The 16,880-nt window shown below is 37.1% G+C and overlaps 1 protein-coding gene across 4 annotated transcripts in view; it reads right to left on the reverse strand.

The window, feature by feature from the left end:
- The window catches only part of CSMD3 (CUB and Sushi multiple domains 3), a 1,311,921-nt gene that overhangs the window by 495,945 nt on the left and 799,096 nt on the right, over positions 1–16,880 (reverse strand). For all 4 annotated transcript variants that reach the window (XM_081504393.1, XM_081504396.1, XM_081504395.1 and 1 more), the window contains one exon: positions 2,873–3,055. In XM_081504393.1, the coding sequence (XP_081360519.1) occupies positions 2,873–3,055 (183 nt within the window). The remainder of the gene's footprint in view (positions 1–2,872; positions 3,056–16,880) is intronic.

Raw genomic sequence — 16,880 nt, forward strand, 5'->3', positions numbered from 1 at the left:
CCCTCAGAGTATTTTGCTAAATTCTTGTCTATAAAGTTGTATTATCTTGTACTTAAATATAACAAAAATGTATTAGATAGTGCAACACCCCTACTAGCATGAATAGTTATTATCTGATCTTTTTATTTATCACAATGTTTTAATTAGCACTGCTTTGCCTTCTAGTGAAGCTGAAGATTCCATCAGCATGATCTAAAGCTTAGTAGTATTTCAAAAGACTTTACTTCAAGATCTTTAAATCTAGGTATTCTTCCAAGAAGACAATCTTTGTGCAATATTGCAGAACCTACTAATGTAGTGTATTACATCAAAAATTGAAATATTTTAAATCATTTTAGTAGATGCTAATATTGTGTTTAATAGACTATTTTAAATAATGCTGAGTAGAACAAACTTTAAGAAAATCTACAGAACACTTTACACAATTTTAAAAAGATTTAAGTCCTGAATTCTGATATATGATAAATATGTAACAAGTAATAATTTCATTTTTTAAACAATAGATAATTTGAAAATGCAATTGAAAGATAGTTTATGAAGAAAAATAAAGTTATAAAATACAGGACTATAAAAGGTAAGGACTAGAAATAGTCCTTACAAAAATATGTATAACTCATAAAAATAAAATTATAAACTTAGTGAGAACAGGAAATTTTACAAGAAAAAAAGAGGTGCCATGGATGCCATGTTCCTGAATGAGAAAACATTATATCAAATGTGTATATATCAAATGTGTAATGTGTATATCAAATTATATAGAAATTGCTTTGAAATTTCTATCAAAATCCTAACATAATCTCTTTAGAAACTTGATCTAATGCATTGGCACACAACTTGGCAAAAAATAAAAAGGCAAGAATAGATGTGAGAATTTTTATAAGCAAAGTGGCTACTAAGCATAATATTAAGTCATTACCATAAAATTAGCATGGCACTCATAGATGTATAACACTAGATCAAAAGAAGTTACACAAAAAATGCATTTGATATAATTAAGGGTTTAAAGTTTTGTATCGTCTGTGTGCTCGCTCAGTTGTGTCTGACTCTTTCTGACTCCTTGACCAGGCTCCTCTGTCCATGGGATTTCCCGGGCAAGAATACTAGAATAGGTTGCCATTTCCTCTTCCAGGGGATCTTTCTATCCTAGGGATTGAACCCATGTCTCTTGCACCTCCTACATTAGCAGGCGGATTCTTTACCTGGGGAGCCTAAAGTATTGTGTAGACATCTACTTAATCTGATACGGGAGATTAGCATGATAGATTTGGTCAGTCCTCCCTCATTTACTTAGAGCTTCCCTTGTAGTTCAGTAGGTAAAGAATCCGCCTGCAATGCAAGAGAACCAGGTTCGATTCCTGGATAGGGAAAACCCCACGGAGAAGGAAATAGCAACTCACTCCAGTGTTCTTGCCTGGAGAATCCCATAAACAGGGGAGCCTGGCAGGCTACAGTTCATGGGGTTGCAAGAGTTGGACAGGACTTAGCGACTTAACAACACCACCCTCAGATGCAGATCATTAAATCAGAGACTAGGAAACTAAGGTCTGTGGGCCAAATCTAGCCTTAGTTCTACTTTTTAAAATGAAATTTTATTTGAATGTAATCTTGTACTTTCATTTTTATATTGTCCATGAATGCATTTCCTGCTACACTGACAGAGTTTAGTTGCAAAAGGGACCCACATAACTTATAAAAGCAAAAGTGTTGAAGATTCCTCATATGTTCATTAGACACCTGTGTTTATTAGAAATGTATTTATTTATCGCCTTTAAAAAATGCAATATAAATTTCTGCATAATATTTTTCAAATATTAGGAAATACTTGGCCTCTATTCACTTAAAAATTTCTCAGTACATGTTTAAAAATGCTAAAGACTTTTAAAATGTTAAAGAATCAACATTTCCAATAAAGGAAAATGTGTGTTTTGCAGCACAAATTAAAATTTAGATAAAATGCAGGTGTTGAAAAGTGCTAAATTTTTTTTATGTCAGTTATATTCTGAAGTAAGGTTTGTGCTAATGCCTTTGTAAGGAATAAAGGGTTTCACAAATGAAAAGCATTATCATTATAAGAGTTGGATAAAGATAAAAAAACAAGAAAACTTTAAAATCATTTTAAAACAAGAAAATTATTTTTACTTTCATGACTATGAGCTTATATGTTACCATTTTTATTGAAAACTAAAATCCAAGCTTTTAGTGAATTATTGCATTCACACCTGGTAAGCTGTATTTGTTGGTAATGAAGATAGTTTTTAATTTAACCTAAAAGTACATCAACAGATAAAACAAATTATATTTTTGCTTCAGCTAAATTGAAATGCTTCAATGTATTTGAAGAAATACATTATTTTAATCCAAGCATACTGTATGCCATAAACATTAACAAATTTTATTCTGTGCAATATAAATAAATGGCACTTAACCATGCATTAGTGTGAGCATCTACAAGCAAAAATAAGTTAATGCATTATACATAGAATATAACCTTTAAATATTTTTAAGTGTTCTTGATTGCAAATAAGCATGTACTATCTCGTTAGAAATAAATGAGTCTATTAGAATTAGCTCAGATGTACAATTGCCGTAAGAAGTATGCTATCTATAAAGTATAAAATGCCACCAATAAAGTGTTATGAGAACATATGTAAAATATACTTTGCAATTACCAAATGAACTATGTTAACTTTATTTAAATCTGCAAGGAAATTTATAGTTTGGCATAAGCACACTTGTTAAAGAGAGTACCAAAAAGTGCTACTCATTCAAAAATAATTACACAGTTCCAGTTCTTTGCAATTAATTACAAAAGCAATTATATGCAAGGACAGGGTAACATATGCTATCTGGAAGCAAAGCATTTGGTACTCACAGATACAGATGGGTATGTTTGCAGACCATTGGTTATTCTCTTGACAAACAATGGATTTCTCTCCAATTAATTCAAATCCAAACTGGCATTCAAATCTTAAAACATCACGGTTAGAAAATCCATCACCTTCCCTAATTCCATATAAGGGTGTACCAGGATCACCACAACTTTCTTTTTCAATTTCTGTAACAATAGATGATATGTCAGACTTCAAGGGTTTCAGGCATACGATATCCATATAGTCAATTTAGAGACATACACTCTCTATAGTCAGGATGTTTCAGAGCAAAAGATGAAAATGTTCTCCCATTCTTAATCTTCTTTTGCTATGGTTATAGTCATGATTTGATGAAATTATCTCTAGGGAGTACTTAGTGTTTTTCTCTCATTTTGAAGACAGGGAATCAGAGGTCTTCAGAGCTTATGTGGTTGTTCCTAACAGAACAATTATGATCAATATCCAGATTTTCTGTCTACACTATATATGTACAGTACACATATTTACATACATATGTATTTTCCCAAAATTTCAAAAACTTTTCTTATTTTTGTAACCTGTACATGATACAGGAAATTGTTAGATTGAAACTAGAACACAGGGTAACATCCTCTGCCTCTTTGGTCCTTTGTGCTCCTAGAACAATCAGTGAATTCTTTCCACACAGTATCTGCCACTCTCCCTAGTACTTGTTGGTTGAATTACCTTCCCCAAATAAACCCCTTGAAAACAAGCTTCTTAGTTAGAGCAGAGGCCAATTTTGTATTCCAAATTACCCTGATACATTTCTCAACAAATGTTTTTTGGGTGAATTCATTGAAGGAGTTTGAAAGAAAAAATTCTCTTCAGAGCACATTAAAACACCTTTCAACATGTGCTCAAGGAAACTTCAAATATCTGCAAACTTTATTGTGGAGTTACGAGGTCAGTTGTAGATTATTGTGGTGATTGTTTTGGTTTTCAAGTTACATGAGGTAACATTAACATAGCCATCCTCAAACAACACCCAAAAATCAACAGTTAAATTAAAAAAAAAAAACAAAAACTTTGAGATAAAGTTATGATCTCTCTTGACACTCCAATGATCACACATTCCTGGTTCTTCTGTAATCAACCAGTACCAACTCGTCATGCATCTTTCCAGTTCTTTCCTCAGGCTTTTACAATTATGCACACACACACACACACACATAAAATACATATTATTATAAGCATCCGTATTTGCATAAATATAAAAATCCTCTTCACAAAATCTATGTAGTATTGCTTTGTATAAGTACTGTAACTTATACTGCAGTACACTCTCAGCATATTCTATAATTTGTTGCTTTTTAATCAAACAATAATTTTGGAGATATTTTTGAATGCCCTTGTATCCTTAGCAGAAAACATAGATAGCTATTGCGATTTCTTTAATACACTGGATTTGATTTGATATTTATTTCTTTCTGTGTCATAGTGACATTGGTCCTTTGGTCTAAAATTTTTTGTTGTGCTGTTTCTATATAGACTTCATATCAAAGAAAGATTAGCAATTTTCCAGCATTCATTAGTCTTTTAGGCTAGGTTGTATAACAAGAAAATGATACTTGAGTGTTGGAATTTGCCAAAAAAAAAAGCTGACTGAGTCTGGCATAATTTTGAGGTAGATATCTGACCACTGTTTCAATATCTTCTAAGGTTATTTTCCTATTAAAAAAATTGGGGGAGGATTTAACAACATAAAATCTCTCTCTCACACACACACACACACACACACACACACACACGTTAGAAAAGTGAAATTTTCCAAAATTTCCAAGTTGATAGTTTAGCAGGGATAGAATTGTGTTATATAATCTTTAAATATATCTTTATAAAGATAAATCATAAATTTTCTTACTCCTAATGCAAGTTATTTGTGATTAGTCTTCCAGTTTTCTTTTCTTCATATTTACAAAGCATTGTCAAATTTACTAGTCTACTCAAACTTCAACTCTTTTGCATTATTTTGCTATTCTTTCTCCACCTTCTTAAGCTTAAGTTTTAGGATTTGTTTCTATATTAGTTTATTTTCAGCCTTTCTTGTTTCCTTAAAAATATGCTTTTTAGTCTATAAATTTTCTTCAGAGTACTGTTTTTGTATTTAGAGCTTTTGTTGTTGCTGTTGTTTTTCACATCTAAATAGTTCATAGCTTCCATCTTTATTTCCTCTTTAAATCATAAATAGTTTCAAAGTGCTTTTAAATTTATGGGTCTAGGCTATCATTTTGTTGCTGATTTCTAGTGTTATTGCTTTAATAATCAGTATAAGTATATCCAAGTCTCACAGTGGATAAATCAGGAAAACATATTCAATTCAATTTGATATATTTGTCAAATTGAAATAACTTATGTCCTTAATTATTTTTTGTCCACTCTCTCCGACATTTTTAAAAATAACTGTTAAATTCCAAATAAAGTATGAATTTTGCCAGGTTTCTTTGTAGTTCAATCAAGCTCACTTACATAGTTCACATCACATTCAGTCATTCAATTTATTCAGCAAATATCTGAGGACCTATGATGTGCTAGAGTCTCTTCTAGGTACTATGTGGGATAGATCAATGAATAAACAGACAACAATTCCTGCTTTTTAATAGTGTATACTCCACTGGAAGTTCACAAATAATAATAAATAAAAGTCTTATTTTAGAAAGTGATATGTGCTATGGTGGTGGTGCACTTTTATTTATACTTAAAATATGTTGCAATTTCTTGAATATTTAATGATTTATTACTTTTTATTGTTTTATAACCTATTATTTTTTTCATGGACATGATTTCCCCCTTTATTTTTATGAGAATATCTAGTATAGTCGTTTCAATCTAAAAAAAAAAATGTTTTTTTATCTGTTTCCTTAGGTATAAGCAGAAGTCTGCTTCAAGTGTAGCAGACTAAAGTTTCTTCTGAAGCAGCATATTTGAAAATGTATTTTATGAATCATAATGGTTGTCAAGCCTACGATGACAAGTGCAGGGGGCAATTATTTGAAGGGAAGAACAAAACTGTTGATTTTGAATGAGTGGTCAAATAAGTGTTTTTATTGGCTTGCTTCTGTAAACTTCAGGCTTATTTCTTCTAACGTCAGAATCATGTCACACTTCTAGGTATAAATTATCTCCTCTGGTGATCCATGGTGCAGTCCACTTTTATGATCTTCACCCTGAGTTGGGGATCCTTCCTTCTTGATAACTACATTTGACTTCCATTTTATATCTGGGTATTTGGATCTGAAGCCAAAATATTTTCTTCTGTAGCAATTATTCAGTTTCTCAAGATTGCCAGTGGCCTCTTCTCTGGAGGTTTCTGGTCCCAGTGAATGATGGCTTCTTAGGCAGAAGGTATAACAACAGCAGGCCATAGAGGCACTGGTTTATGAAATTCTCAGCTTGTCTCTATATCCCATATATATATATATTTATATGTTTGTTTATATTTATAGGTCTCAGAAATCCCCTATAGCCTTATAATAACTGAGATGTTCTCTTCTTAAGCATCAGATTTTTGTTTTTTTGTTTTTTTTTTAATATGTTTTCTATCATCTTTGGGCTAGCAATGAGAATAGCTGCTTACTCTACCATACTATTTTGAAACTGTATTTTTTTCTTTGTTCCTTTAAAACAATATTCTTTAAATCAATAATATACATTCAAATGAAGATATAATATTGAAGTTGCAATATTCTCTTAGACCTAGAAACAACATGAAATAAGAAAAATAACCATATACTCCCGATAGCTCAGTTGGTAAAGAATCTGCCTGAAATGCAGGAGACTCTGGTTCGATTTCCGGGTCAGGAAGATCCACTGGAAAAGGGACAGGCTACCCACTCCAGTATTCTGGCCTGGAGAATTCCGTGGACTGTATGGTTCATGGGGTCCCAAAGAATTGGACACGATTGAGCGATTTTCACTTCCTTTCACTTATTTTATATCATTGCCTTTGAAATTTTTTCTATTGAGGCAAGATTAATATCTGAATAAATAATTCATACACAACAGATGAGTGTTATAATAGAGTTTTGCACAAAAATCAGTTATTAGTAATAGCAACTACCATTTATTTTACATGGAAATTGTACTGACATTATGAAAAAAACTTTTTAAAATATTTAATCCTCATAACAAATATATAATGAAACTATTATCATCTCTACTTACTGATAAAAAAAAAATCAGAGAAGTTAAGTAATGCTCAGAGAAATAATGCTGCAGACTGAATATTTTTGTCTCCCCCTAACTTCATATGGAGAAGGCAATGGCACCCCACTCCAGTACTCTTGCTTGGAAAATCCCATGGATGGAGGAGCCTGGTAGGCTGCAGTCCATGGGGTCGCGAAGAGTCAGACATGACTGAACGACTTCACTTTCACTTTTCACTTTCCTGCATTGGAGAAGGAAATGGCAACCCACTCCAGTGTTCTTGCCTGGAGAATCCCAGGGACGGAGGAGGCTGGTGGGCTGCCGTCTATGGGGTCGCACAGAGTCGGACACGACTGATGTGATTTAACAGCAGCAGTAGCAGCAGCTTCTCCCTAAACAGGTGGTCTGAAACCTCAGCTTGCCCATGAGGCCCACATGGCCAACACACTGTGTTTTTCTTGAGGCTGTGGCTACTCAGTAACTTACTACCTTATATTTGATCCTCCTACTTCCCTGTTATATCTCTTTTTGCCCTTCATTTTTGCTGTCTTGGAATTGCACTCTGTCCTCCCCACATAAAGTTTTAGTCTATAAGCTTCAACACAGCCTTTGTTTTCTAGGGAATCAAAGCTAAGATGGGGCTTCCCAGGTGGTGCTAGAGGTAAAGAACCCACCTGCCAATGCAGGGGACATAAGATAAATGGGTTCAATCCCTGGGTTGGGAAGATCCCCTGGAAGAGGGTATGGCAACCCACTCAAGTATCCTTGCCTGGAGAATCCCATGGACAGAGGAGCCTGGTGGGCTACCATCTGTAGAACTGCACAAAATCAGACATTACTGAAGTGACATAGCACACGTGTATGCAAAGCTTTGATAAGTAACTTAAAACTGGCAAACAGTCAGCAGACAAAGTAAGGGATTAGGCTATCTAAAGGTCCCAGGAAGAAAAGATTATTAGTTCCCATTATTGAGAGATTATAATTTGACAGGAGATTTGCTAAATGCTTACCTGCTTTAACTCATGTATCACTTATTATGACACTGAGAGGAAGACCCTATTTATTCTATCTTAATGGGTAAAAAAATCAAGGTTCTGAGAAGCTGACCAAAGTCAGATATGTAGAAATAGTTCAAGTGAGTTTCCACTCAACATCTACCTGACTCCAATGACCACATGCTGCCATCGTTCAATACTGCTTGAGAGAAAGGATGGAGAGAGTACTATTAGCCAGGCACTGGAATAATGAAGGAAAGAAAATTGCTTCCAGTATTGGAACAGGAAAAAAAAATAGCAACATTAATTTTAAGAGAGGTTCTTGTGTTGAATATTTCAACACACCAAAACACCTTTATGGCACCAGGATAATTTTTAAACTATTCATATCTCTTCAAATTCTGTATTATGGAAGTCCTTGTGTTTTAAACATTTTCTGTCTCTTCCTTTTGGTCTGAAACCAACCATTTTCCTACTAACTACCTAAGTGTCAGGCATGTCAAGACATTTTCACATCAACATGCTCTTAGGCAAGATGTCTCAGCCAGGAAAGAAGAAACGTCCTGGTAAGTAACACCTGGGGAAATTCCTATGCATCTTTTAAGATCTAACTATATCTCTTTCATGAGCTTCCCTTGTGGCTCAGCTGGTAAAGAATCCGCCTGCAATGCGGGAGACCTGGGTTCGATCCCTGGGTTGGGAAGATCTCCTGGAGAAGGCAAAGGCTACCCACTGCAGTATTCTGGCCTAGAGAATTCCATGGATTGTATAGTCCACAGGGTTGCAAAGAGTCGGACACGACTGAGCAACTTTCACTCACTCACTCATACCAGTTTCATAAAGATTGACCTGAGTTTGTAACTATAGTCACTTGCTCCTTTCTTTGTATTTCTATAGGCCAACATCCATCCATTGGATCATAGGAAAAGCTAGAGAATTCCAGAAAAAAAAAATCTATTTCTGCTTGATTGACTATGCTAAAGCCATTGAGTCTGTGGATCACAACAAACTGTAGAAAATTTTTAAAGCAATGGGAATACCACCCTTACCTGTCTCCTGAGCAACCTGTATTCAGGTCAAGAAGCAAAAGTTAGAACCAGACATGGAACGACAGACTGTTTCAATATTGTGAAAGGAGTACATGAAGGCTGTATATTGTCACCCTGCTTATTTAACTTTTATGCAGAGTACATCATGTGAAATGCCAGGCTGGATGAAGCACAAGTTGGAATCAAAATTGCCAGAGAAATATCAGTAACTTCAGATATGCAGATGACACCAGCCTTATGGCAGAAAGTGAAGAGAAACTAAAGAGCCTATTGATGAACGTGAAAGAGGAGAGTGAAAAAACTGGCTTAAAACTCACATTCAAAAAATGAAGATCATGGCATCAGGTCCCATCACTTAATGGCAAACAGATGGGGAAACAATGGGAACAGTGAGAGACTTAATTTTCTTGGGCTCCAAAATCATTGTAGATGGTGACTGCAGTCATGAAATTAAAAGACGCTTGCCCCTTGGAAGAAGCTCCTTGATAGCGTTTTAAAAAGCAGAGCCATCACTTTGCCAACAAACGTCCTTATAGTCCAAGCTATGGTTTTTCCAGTAGTCATGTATGGATGTAAGAGTTGGATTATAAAGAAGGCCAAGCACTGAAGAACTGATGCTTTTGAAGTGTGGTGTTGGAGAAGACTCTTGAGAGTCTCTTGGACAGCAAGGAGACCAAACCAGTCAATCCTAAAGGAAATCAGTCCTGAATATATATTAGAAAGACTGTTGCTAAAGCTGAAGCTCCAACACTTTGACCACCTGATGTGAAGAGCTGACTCATTACAAAAGACCCTGATGCTGGGAAAGATTGAAGGCAGGAGGAGAAGGGAACAGAAGATGAGATGGTTGGATGGCATCACTGACACAACGGACATGAGTTTGAGCAAGCTCTGGGTGATGGTGAAGGACAGGGAAGTCTGGCATGCTGCAGTCCATGGGGTTGCAAAGAGTTGGACATGAATGAGAGACTGAACAACAACAGGCCTCAGGGATACTTACATCAATCCATATATTTTCCTATAATTATTTACTCATTTGTCTCTTCCCATGATATTTTATTCATAACTTTGCATTTCAAGTGTCTGTATACATAGTGATGACAAACATTCATATATCATTTATGTGTTAGGCAAAGTTCTAAGCATTTGTTACATTTAACCTTGACACAACCCTATGCAGACCCCATGAGGTAAGTAACTTGCCTAGAGTCACACACATTTTAAATAGTAAACCTATGATTTGAACCCAGATGGTATGGTCCCACGATATGAGTTCTTAAGCATTAGGCTTTTTCTCAGAGACTAAAGGTCAAGAATGAGTTGTGGAATATATAAAGAAAGAAGGAAGGTAATAAAAAATTGGCATACAAAAGTATGTGGGCCTATCAGTAAACCATATAAGCAATTACAAATTTTCATAGTTATAGGGACCTATACATACAAGAAGTCACAGAATGACACATTACTGTTGTGACTTTGGAATAATTTAAATTTTATAGTTGTCTTATAATTATAGGAAATTTGTGCTGAATATTTTTTTACCTCTCAAGAACCATTCTTTATCCTTTTCTGCCCTGAGTCTTGCCTCCATAGGGTGGGATTAAAGGCTGACCTACATGGACCCAAGACAGATAGGCTCCTATATCACTCGACTTTCTGTGTGTGTAATAAGTGGTCAGACCACTGACATGAGAAAGGATGAGAAGTTTGGGCAGTAGGGGTATTTTCCCCCATCTTCTCTGCCTGATTACCATGGGATAACTCTGTTCCTGTACTGAAAACTACACTTTAGTCATGCTGTGCTCTCCCCACAGTGATCCTCAGTGCTATGATTATCATTCTGAAAGGTGATAATAGCTCCCCACTGTCACTAGCCATGGATACTGTATAACCTCTTGGTTTTAAGCTCGACCCACACATAGTCAGTGAGAAAGTGTCATTTGTTACCTGCACTGTCCCTGATTTATAGAATACAGCTTACACTGAAATCTCAATGCAACACAAAAATAATTTAGTTTGCATCATACTGATTCTTGATTTTATTATCTTATGACACTTTGCTTCTTAGAATATAAAGTGGGGTTAAGATTTCTATAATGAGCATCTCCTCCACTGCGAGTCAGCTAAACACTGCATCATTCACAAATAAGTTTGGAAGGAAGGAACAGAATAAATGCCCATTCCCAGAGTAAGAGGTAGGCACTCATGGAGTAGCATCTGATTCTGCTATTTTTCTTCCCTGCTATGGAGGCAAAGGAATCATAAGCTGGAGAAGAAGTGTTGAAATAAATGAGGATGAGAGGTCAGATGAAATATAAGCAGAGCACTTGGGAAGGCTCTCCTGTAGTGAGTTGAGAACAAAATAGGAAACAGAGGTTTAAATGACAGTGGTTAAAACTTGTAGAGCAGGAATCTTTCAATACCTTGTTTTAGTAATCAAGAAACTTTGATCCTTGATGCCTAAAGTAATAAACTTTAATTTTAAATTCAATCAGATTTCCAGCCAAAAACTAACATCTGGCCTTAAAGTGACATGGAAATTCTCATTGATCAATCTCTGACCAGACAACAGTTGACACTGTAATTCAAATATTTCACAGAGGAACTGCGTAGGTTAAAAGAAAGTGATCTGTAACACTTGCAGTTTTGCTGATTCTTAATGTTAAGAACCCTCTTGGGAATCTCATTACCTTAGCAACAGGCTTACAAAGGTCGTGAAATACAGAATCATGCAGCTGAAAAAGACCTTGTGAGTTAAACTCTGTTTCACCCTCAAGGATCTCAGACAAATGAGATCAAAATTTAAAGAGATTTTGAGAAGGAAAGCTATAGCTCCCACAAAAAGTAATGAAGAACATATTTGCGATAATAAATATGTAAAGTGTCTTATCACAATGGTGATAACACTGACACTGAAAAGCTTCAGATTAGATGCGATCATTTAATAAAAAAAAAAAAAATTCAGAATGCTGCTCTAAGAAAAGACACCTGAAGTTTAGCATTTTGCATAGGGCTGCTGTAGAAGAAATCTTGCAGCCAGTAATTAAATAATACACTGTTTTGATATACCATACAGCAAATAGAGGAACTCACTCAAAACACAAAATTACTCAATTCTTAATCATATTTCAGCTTAAAAATTATTGAACACCTTAATATGCTTAATAAAATTGGGAACTCTGTGATAAAAAAACAGAAGAATTGATGCTTTTGAACTGTGGTGTTGGAGAAGACTCTTGAGAGACCCTTGGACTGCAAGGAGATCCAACCAGTTCATTCTAAAGGAAATCAGTCCTGGTTGTTCATTGGAAGGACTAATGTTGAAGCTGAAACTCCAATGCTTTGGCCACCTGATGTGAAGAGCTGACTCATTTGAAAAGACCCTGATGTTGGGGAAAGATTGAAGGCAGGAGGAGAAGGGGACAACAGAGGATGAGATGGTTAGATGGCATCACTGACTCAACAGATGTGAGTTTGGGTAAACTCCGGGAGTTGGTGATGGACAGGGAGGCCTGGCGTGCTGTGGTTCATGGGGTCACAAAGAGTTGGACAAGACTGAGTGACTGAACTGAACTGATAAAAAATCAATGTGTTTTTCTTTGATTCTAAATATCATGCTATTTGACATCTCATTAATTTGGAGATATTTTTATGGTTGTATTGATGATCTCTGATTGTTTCCAAGGCAAACCATTCAACATCAGAGTAATCTAAGTCTGTGCCCCAACAACTAATGCCAAAGAAGGTGAAGTTGAATGGTTCTATGAAGACCTACAAGACCTTCTACAACTAACAGCAAAAAAAAAAGATGTCCTTTTCATCATAGGGGAATGGAATGCTAAAGGAGGAAGTCAAGAGACACCTGGAGTGAAACAGGCAAGTTTGGCCTTGGAGTACAAAATGAAGCAGGGCAATGGCTAACAGAGATTTCCCAAGAGAACACACTGGTCATAGCCTACATGCTCTTCCAACAACACAAGAGATGACTCTACACATGGACATCACCAGATGGTTAATACCTAAATCAAACTGTTTATAATCTTTGCAGTCAAAGATGAAGAAGCTCTTTATAGTCAGCAAAAATAGGACCGGGAGCTGACTATGGCTCAGATCATGAAGTCTTTATTGCCAAATTCAGACTTAAATTGAAGAAAGTAGGGAAAACCACTAGGACATTCGGGTGTGACCTTATGATTATACAGCAGAAGTGACAAACAGATTCAAGGGATTGATCTGATAGACAGTCTGAAGAGCTATGAATGGGGGTTTGTAATAATGTACAGGAGGTGGTGATCAAACCATCACCAATAACAAGAAATGCAAAAAGGCAAAATGGCTGTCTGAGGAGGCCTCACAAATAGTTAAGAAAAGAAGAGAAGTGAAGAGCAAAAGAGAAAAAGAAAGATATACCCATCTGAATTCAGAGTTCCAAAGAATAGCAAGGAGAAATAAGAAAGTCTTCATAAGTGAATGATGTAAAGAAACAGAGGAAACAATAGAATGGGAAAGACTAGCTGCTGCTGCTGCTAAGTCGCTTGTCATGTCCGACTCTGTGCGACCCCATAGACGGCAGCCCACCAGGCTCCACCGTCCCTGGGATTCTCCAGGCAAGAATACTGGAGTGGGTTGCCATTTCCTTCTCCAGGGGAAAGACTAGAGATATCTGCCAAATCCTAAAAGATGATGCTGTGAAAGTGCTGCACTCAATATGCTAGCAAATTTGGAAAACTCAGCAGTAGCCACAGGACTGCAAAAGGTCAGTTTTCATTCCAATCCCAAAGAAAGGAAATGTCAGAGAATGTTGAAACTACTGCACAATTGCACTTATCTCAACGCTAGTAAAGGAATGCTCAAAATTCTCCAAGCCAGGCTTCAACAATACGTGAACCGTGAGTGTCCAGATGTTCAAGCTGGATTTAGAAAAGGCAGAGGAACAAGAGATCAAATTGCCAACATCTGCTGGATCATCAGAAAAGCAAGAGAGTTTCAGAAAAACACCAATTTCTGCTTTATTGACTATGCCAAAGTCAAAGTCTTTGACTATGTGGATCACAACAAACTGTGGAAAATTCTGAAAGAGATGGGAATATCAGACCACCTGAACTGCCTCTTGAGAAATCTGTATGCAGGTCAGAAAGCAGCAGTTAGAACTGGACATGGAACAACAGACTGGTTCCAAATAGGAAAAGGAGTACGTCAAGGCTGTATATTGTCACCCTGCTTATTTAACTTATATGCAGAGTACATCATGAGAAACGCTGGGCTGGAGGAAGCACAAGCTGGAATCAAGATTGCCGGGAGAAATATCAATAACCTCAGATATGCAGATGACACCACCCTTATGGCAGAAAGTGAAGAAGAACTAAAGAGCCTCTTGATGAAAGTGAAAGAGGAGACTGAAAAAGTTGGCTTAAAGCTCAACATTCAGAAAACTAAGATCATGGCATCTGGTCCCATCATTTCATGGCAAATAGATGGGGAAACAGTAGCAGACTTTATTTTAGGGGACTCCAAAATCGCTGCAGATGGTGATTGCAGCCATGAAATTAAAAGACACTTACTCCTTGGAAGGAAAGTTATGACCAACCTAGACAGCATATTAAAAAGCAGAGACATTACTTGGCCAACAAAGGTCTGACTAGTCAAGGCCATGGTTTTTCCAGTAGTCATGTATGGATGTGAGAGTTGGACTATAAAGAAAGCTGAGCACCGAAGTATCTATACATTTGAACTGTGGTGTTGGAGAAGACTCTTGAGAGTCCCTTGGACTGCAAGGAGATCCAACCAGTCCATCCCAAAGGAGATCAGTCCTGAGTGTTCACTGGGAGGACTGATGTTAGAAGCTGAAACTCCAATACTTTGGCAACCTGATGCGAAGACCTGACTCATTTGAAAAAACCCTGATGCTGGGAAAGATTGAAGGCTGGAGGATAAGGGGAAGACAGAGGATGAGATGGTTGGATGGCATCACCAACTCAGTGGACATGAGTTTGGGTAAACTCCGGCAGTTGGTGATGGACATGGAGGCCTAGTTGCTACAGTCCATGAGGTCGCAAAGAGTCGGACATGACTGAGCAACTGAAATGAACTGAACTGAGAGATATCGTCAAGAAAATTAGAGATACCATGGGAACATTTCATGCAGAATGGGCACAATGAAGGCCAGAAATGGTATGGACCTAACAAAAGCAGACAATATTAAGAAGAGGTGGCAAGAATTCACAGAAGAACTATAGAAAAAAAATCTTCATGACCCAGATAAACATGATGTGTGATCACTCACCTAGAGCCTGACATCCCGGAGTGTGAAGTCAAGTGGGCCGTAGGAAGCATCACTGCAAACAAAGCTAGTGGAGGCGATGGAATTCCTGCTGAGATATTTCAAACCCTAAAAGATGATTCTGTTACAGTGCATCCCTCATAGCTCAGTTGGTAAAGAATCTGCCTGCTATGCAGGAGATCCCAGTTCCATTCTTGGGTTGGGGAGATCCATTGGAGAAGGGATAGGTTACCCACTCCAGTATTCTTGGGCTTCCCTTGTGGCTCAGCTGGTAAAGAATCTGCCCCCAAAGCGGGAGACCTGGGTTTGATCCCTGGGTTGGGAAGATTCCCTGAAGAATAGAAAAGCTACCCACTCTAGTATTCTGGCCTGGAGAATTCCATGGACTGTATAACCCATGGGGTTGCGAAGAGTCAGGCATGACTGAGCGACCTTCACTTGTTACAGTGCTTCACTCAACATGCCAGCAAATATAGAGACTCAGTAGGGGCCATAGGAATAGAAAAGGTCAGTTTTAATTCCAATCCCAAAGAAGGGCAATGCCAAACAACATTCAAATGACCGCACAATTGCACTCATCTCACATGTTAGCAAAATGATGCTCAAAATTCTCAAGTCAGACTTCAACAGTACATGAACCAAGAACTTGCAGATGTTCAAGCTGGATTTAGAAAAGGCAGAGAACCAGAGATCAAAATGCCAATGTCTATCGGATCATAAAAAAGCTAGAGAATCCCAAAAAGAACATCTACTTCTGCTTCATTGACTATGCTAAAGCCTTTGACTGTGTGGATCACAACAAACTGAAAAATTCTTCAAGAGATGGGAATACCAGACTACCTTATCTGCCTCCTGAACAACCTGTATGCAGGTCAAGAAGCAACAGTTAGAACTGGACACAGAAAAACAGACTGTTTCAATATTGGGAAAGGAGTACATGAAGGCTGCATATTGTCACCCTGCTTATTTAACTTACATGCAGAATACATCATGTGAAATGCCAGGCTGGATGAAGTTCAGCTGGACTCAATATGCTGGGAGAAATATCAGTAACCTCAGATACACAGATGACAACAGCCTTATGGCAGAAAGTGAAGAGGAACTAAAGAGCCTCTTGATGAAAGTGAAAGAGGAGAGTGAAAAAGTTGGCTTAAAGCTCAATATTCAGAAAACTAAGATCAGGGCATCCAGTCCCGTCTTTTCATGGCAAATAGATGGGGAAACAGTGGAAACAGTGAGAGACTCTATTATTGTTTTTTGGGGGGGGAGGGTGGCGGCTCCAAAATCACTGCAGATGGTGACTGCAGCCATGAAATTAAAAGATGCTTGCTCATTGGAAGAAAAGCTATGACAAACACTGAGAACACATTAAAAAGCAGAGACATTACTTTCCCAACAAAGGTCTGTCTAGTCAAGGCTATGGTTTTTCCAGTAGTCATGTATGGATGTGAGAGCTGGCCCATAAAGAAGGCCGAGCACTGAAGAACTGATGCTCTTGGAGAAGATTCTTGAGAGTCCCTTG

This window comes from Giraffa tippelskirchi, chromosome 6 (genome assembly GCF_054371585.1).
Source record: "Giraffa tippelskirchi isolate mGirTip1 chromosome 6, T2T-mGirTip1v1.2.pri, whole genome shotgun sequence".
Lineage (NCBI taxonomy): Eukaryota > Metazoa > Chordata > Mammalia > Artiodactyla > Giraffidae > Giraffa > Giraffa tippelskirchi.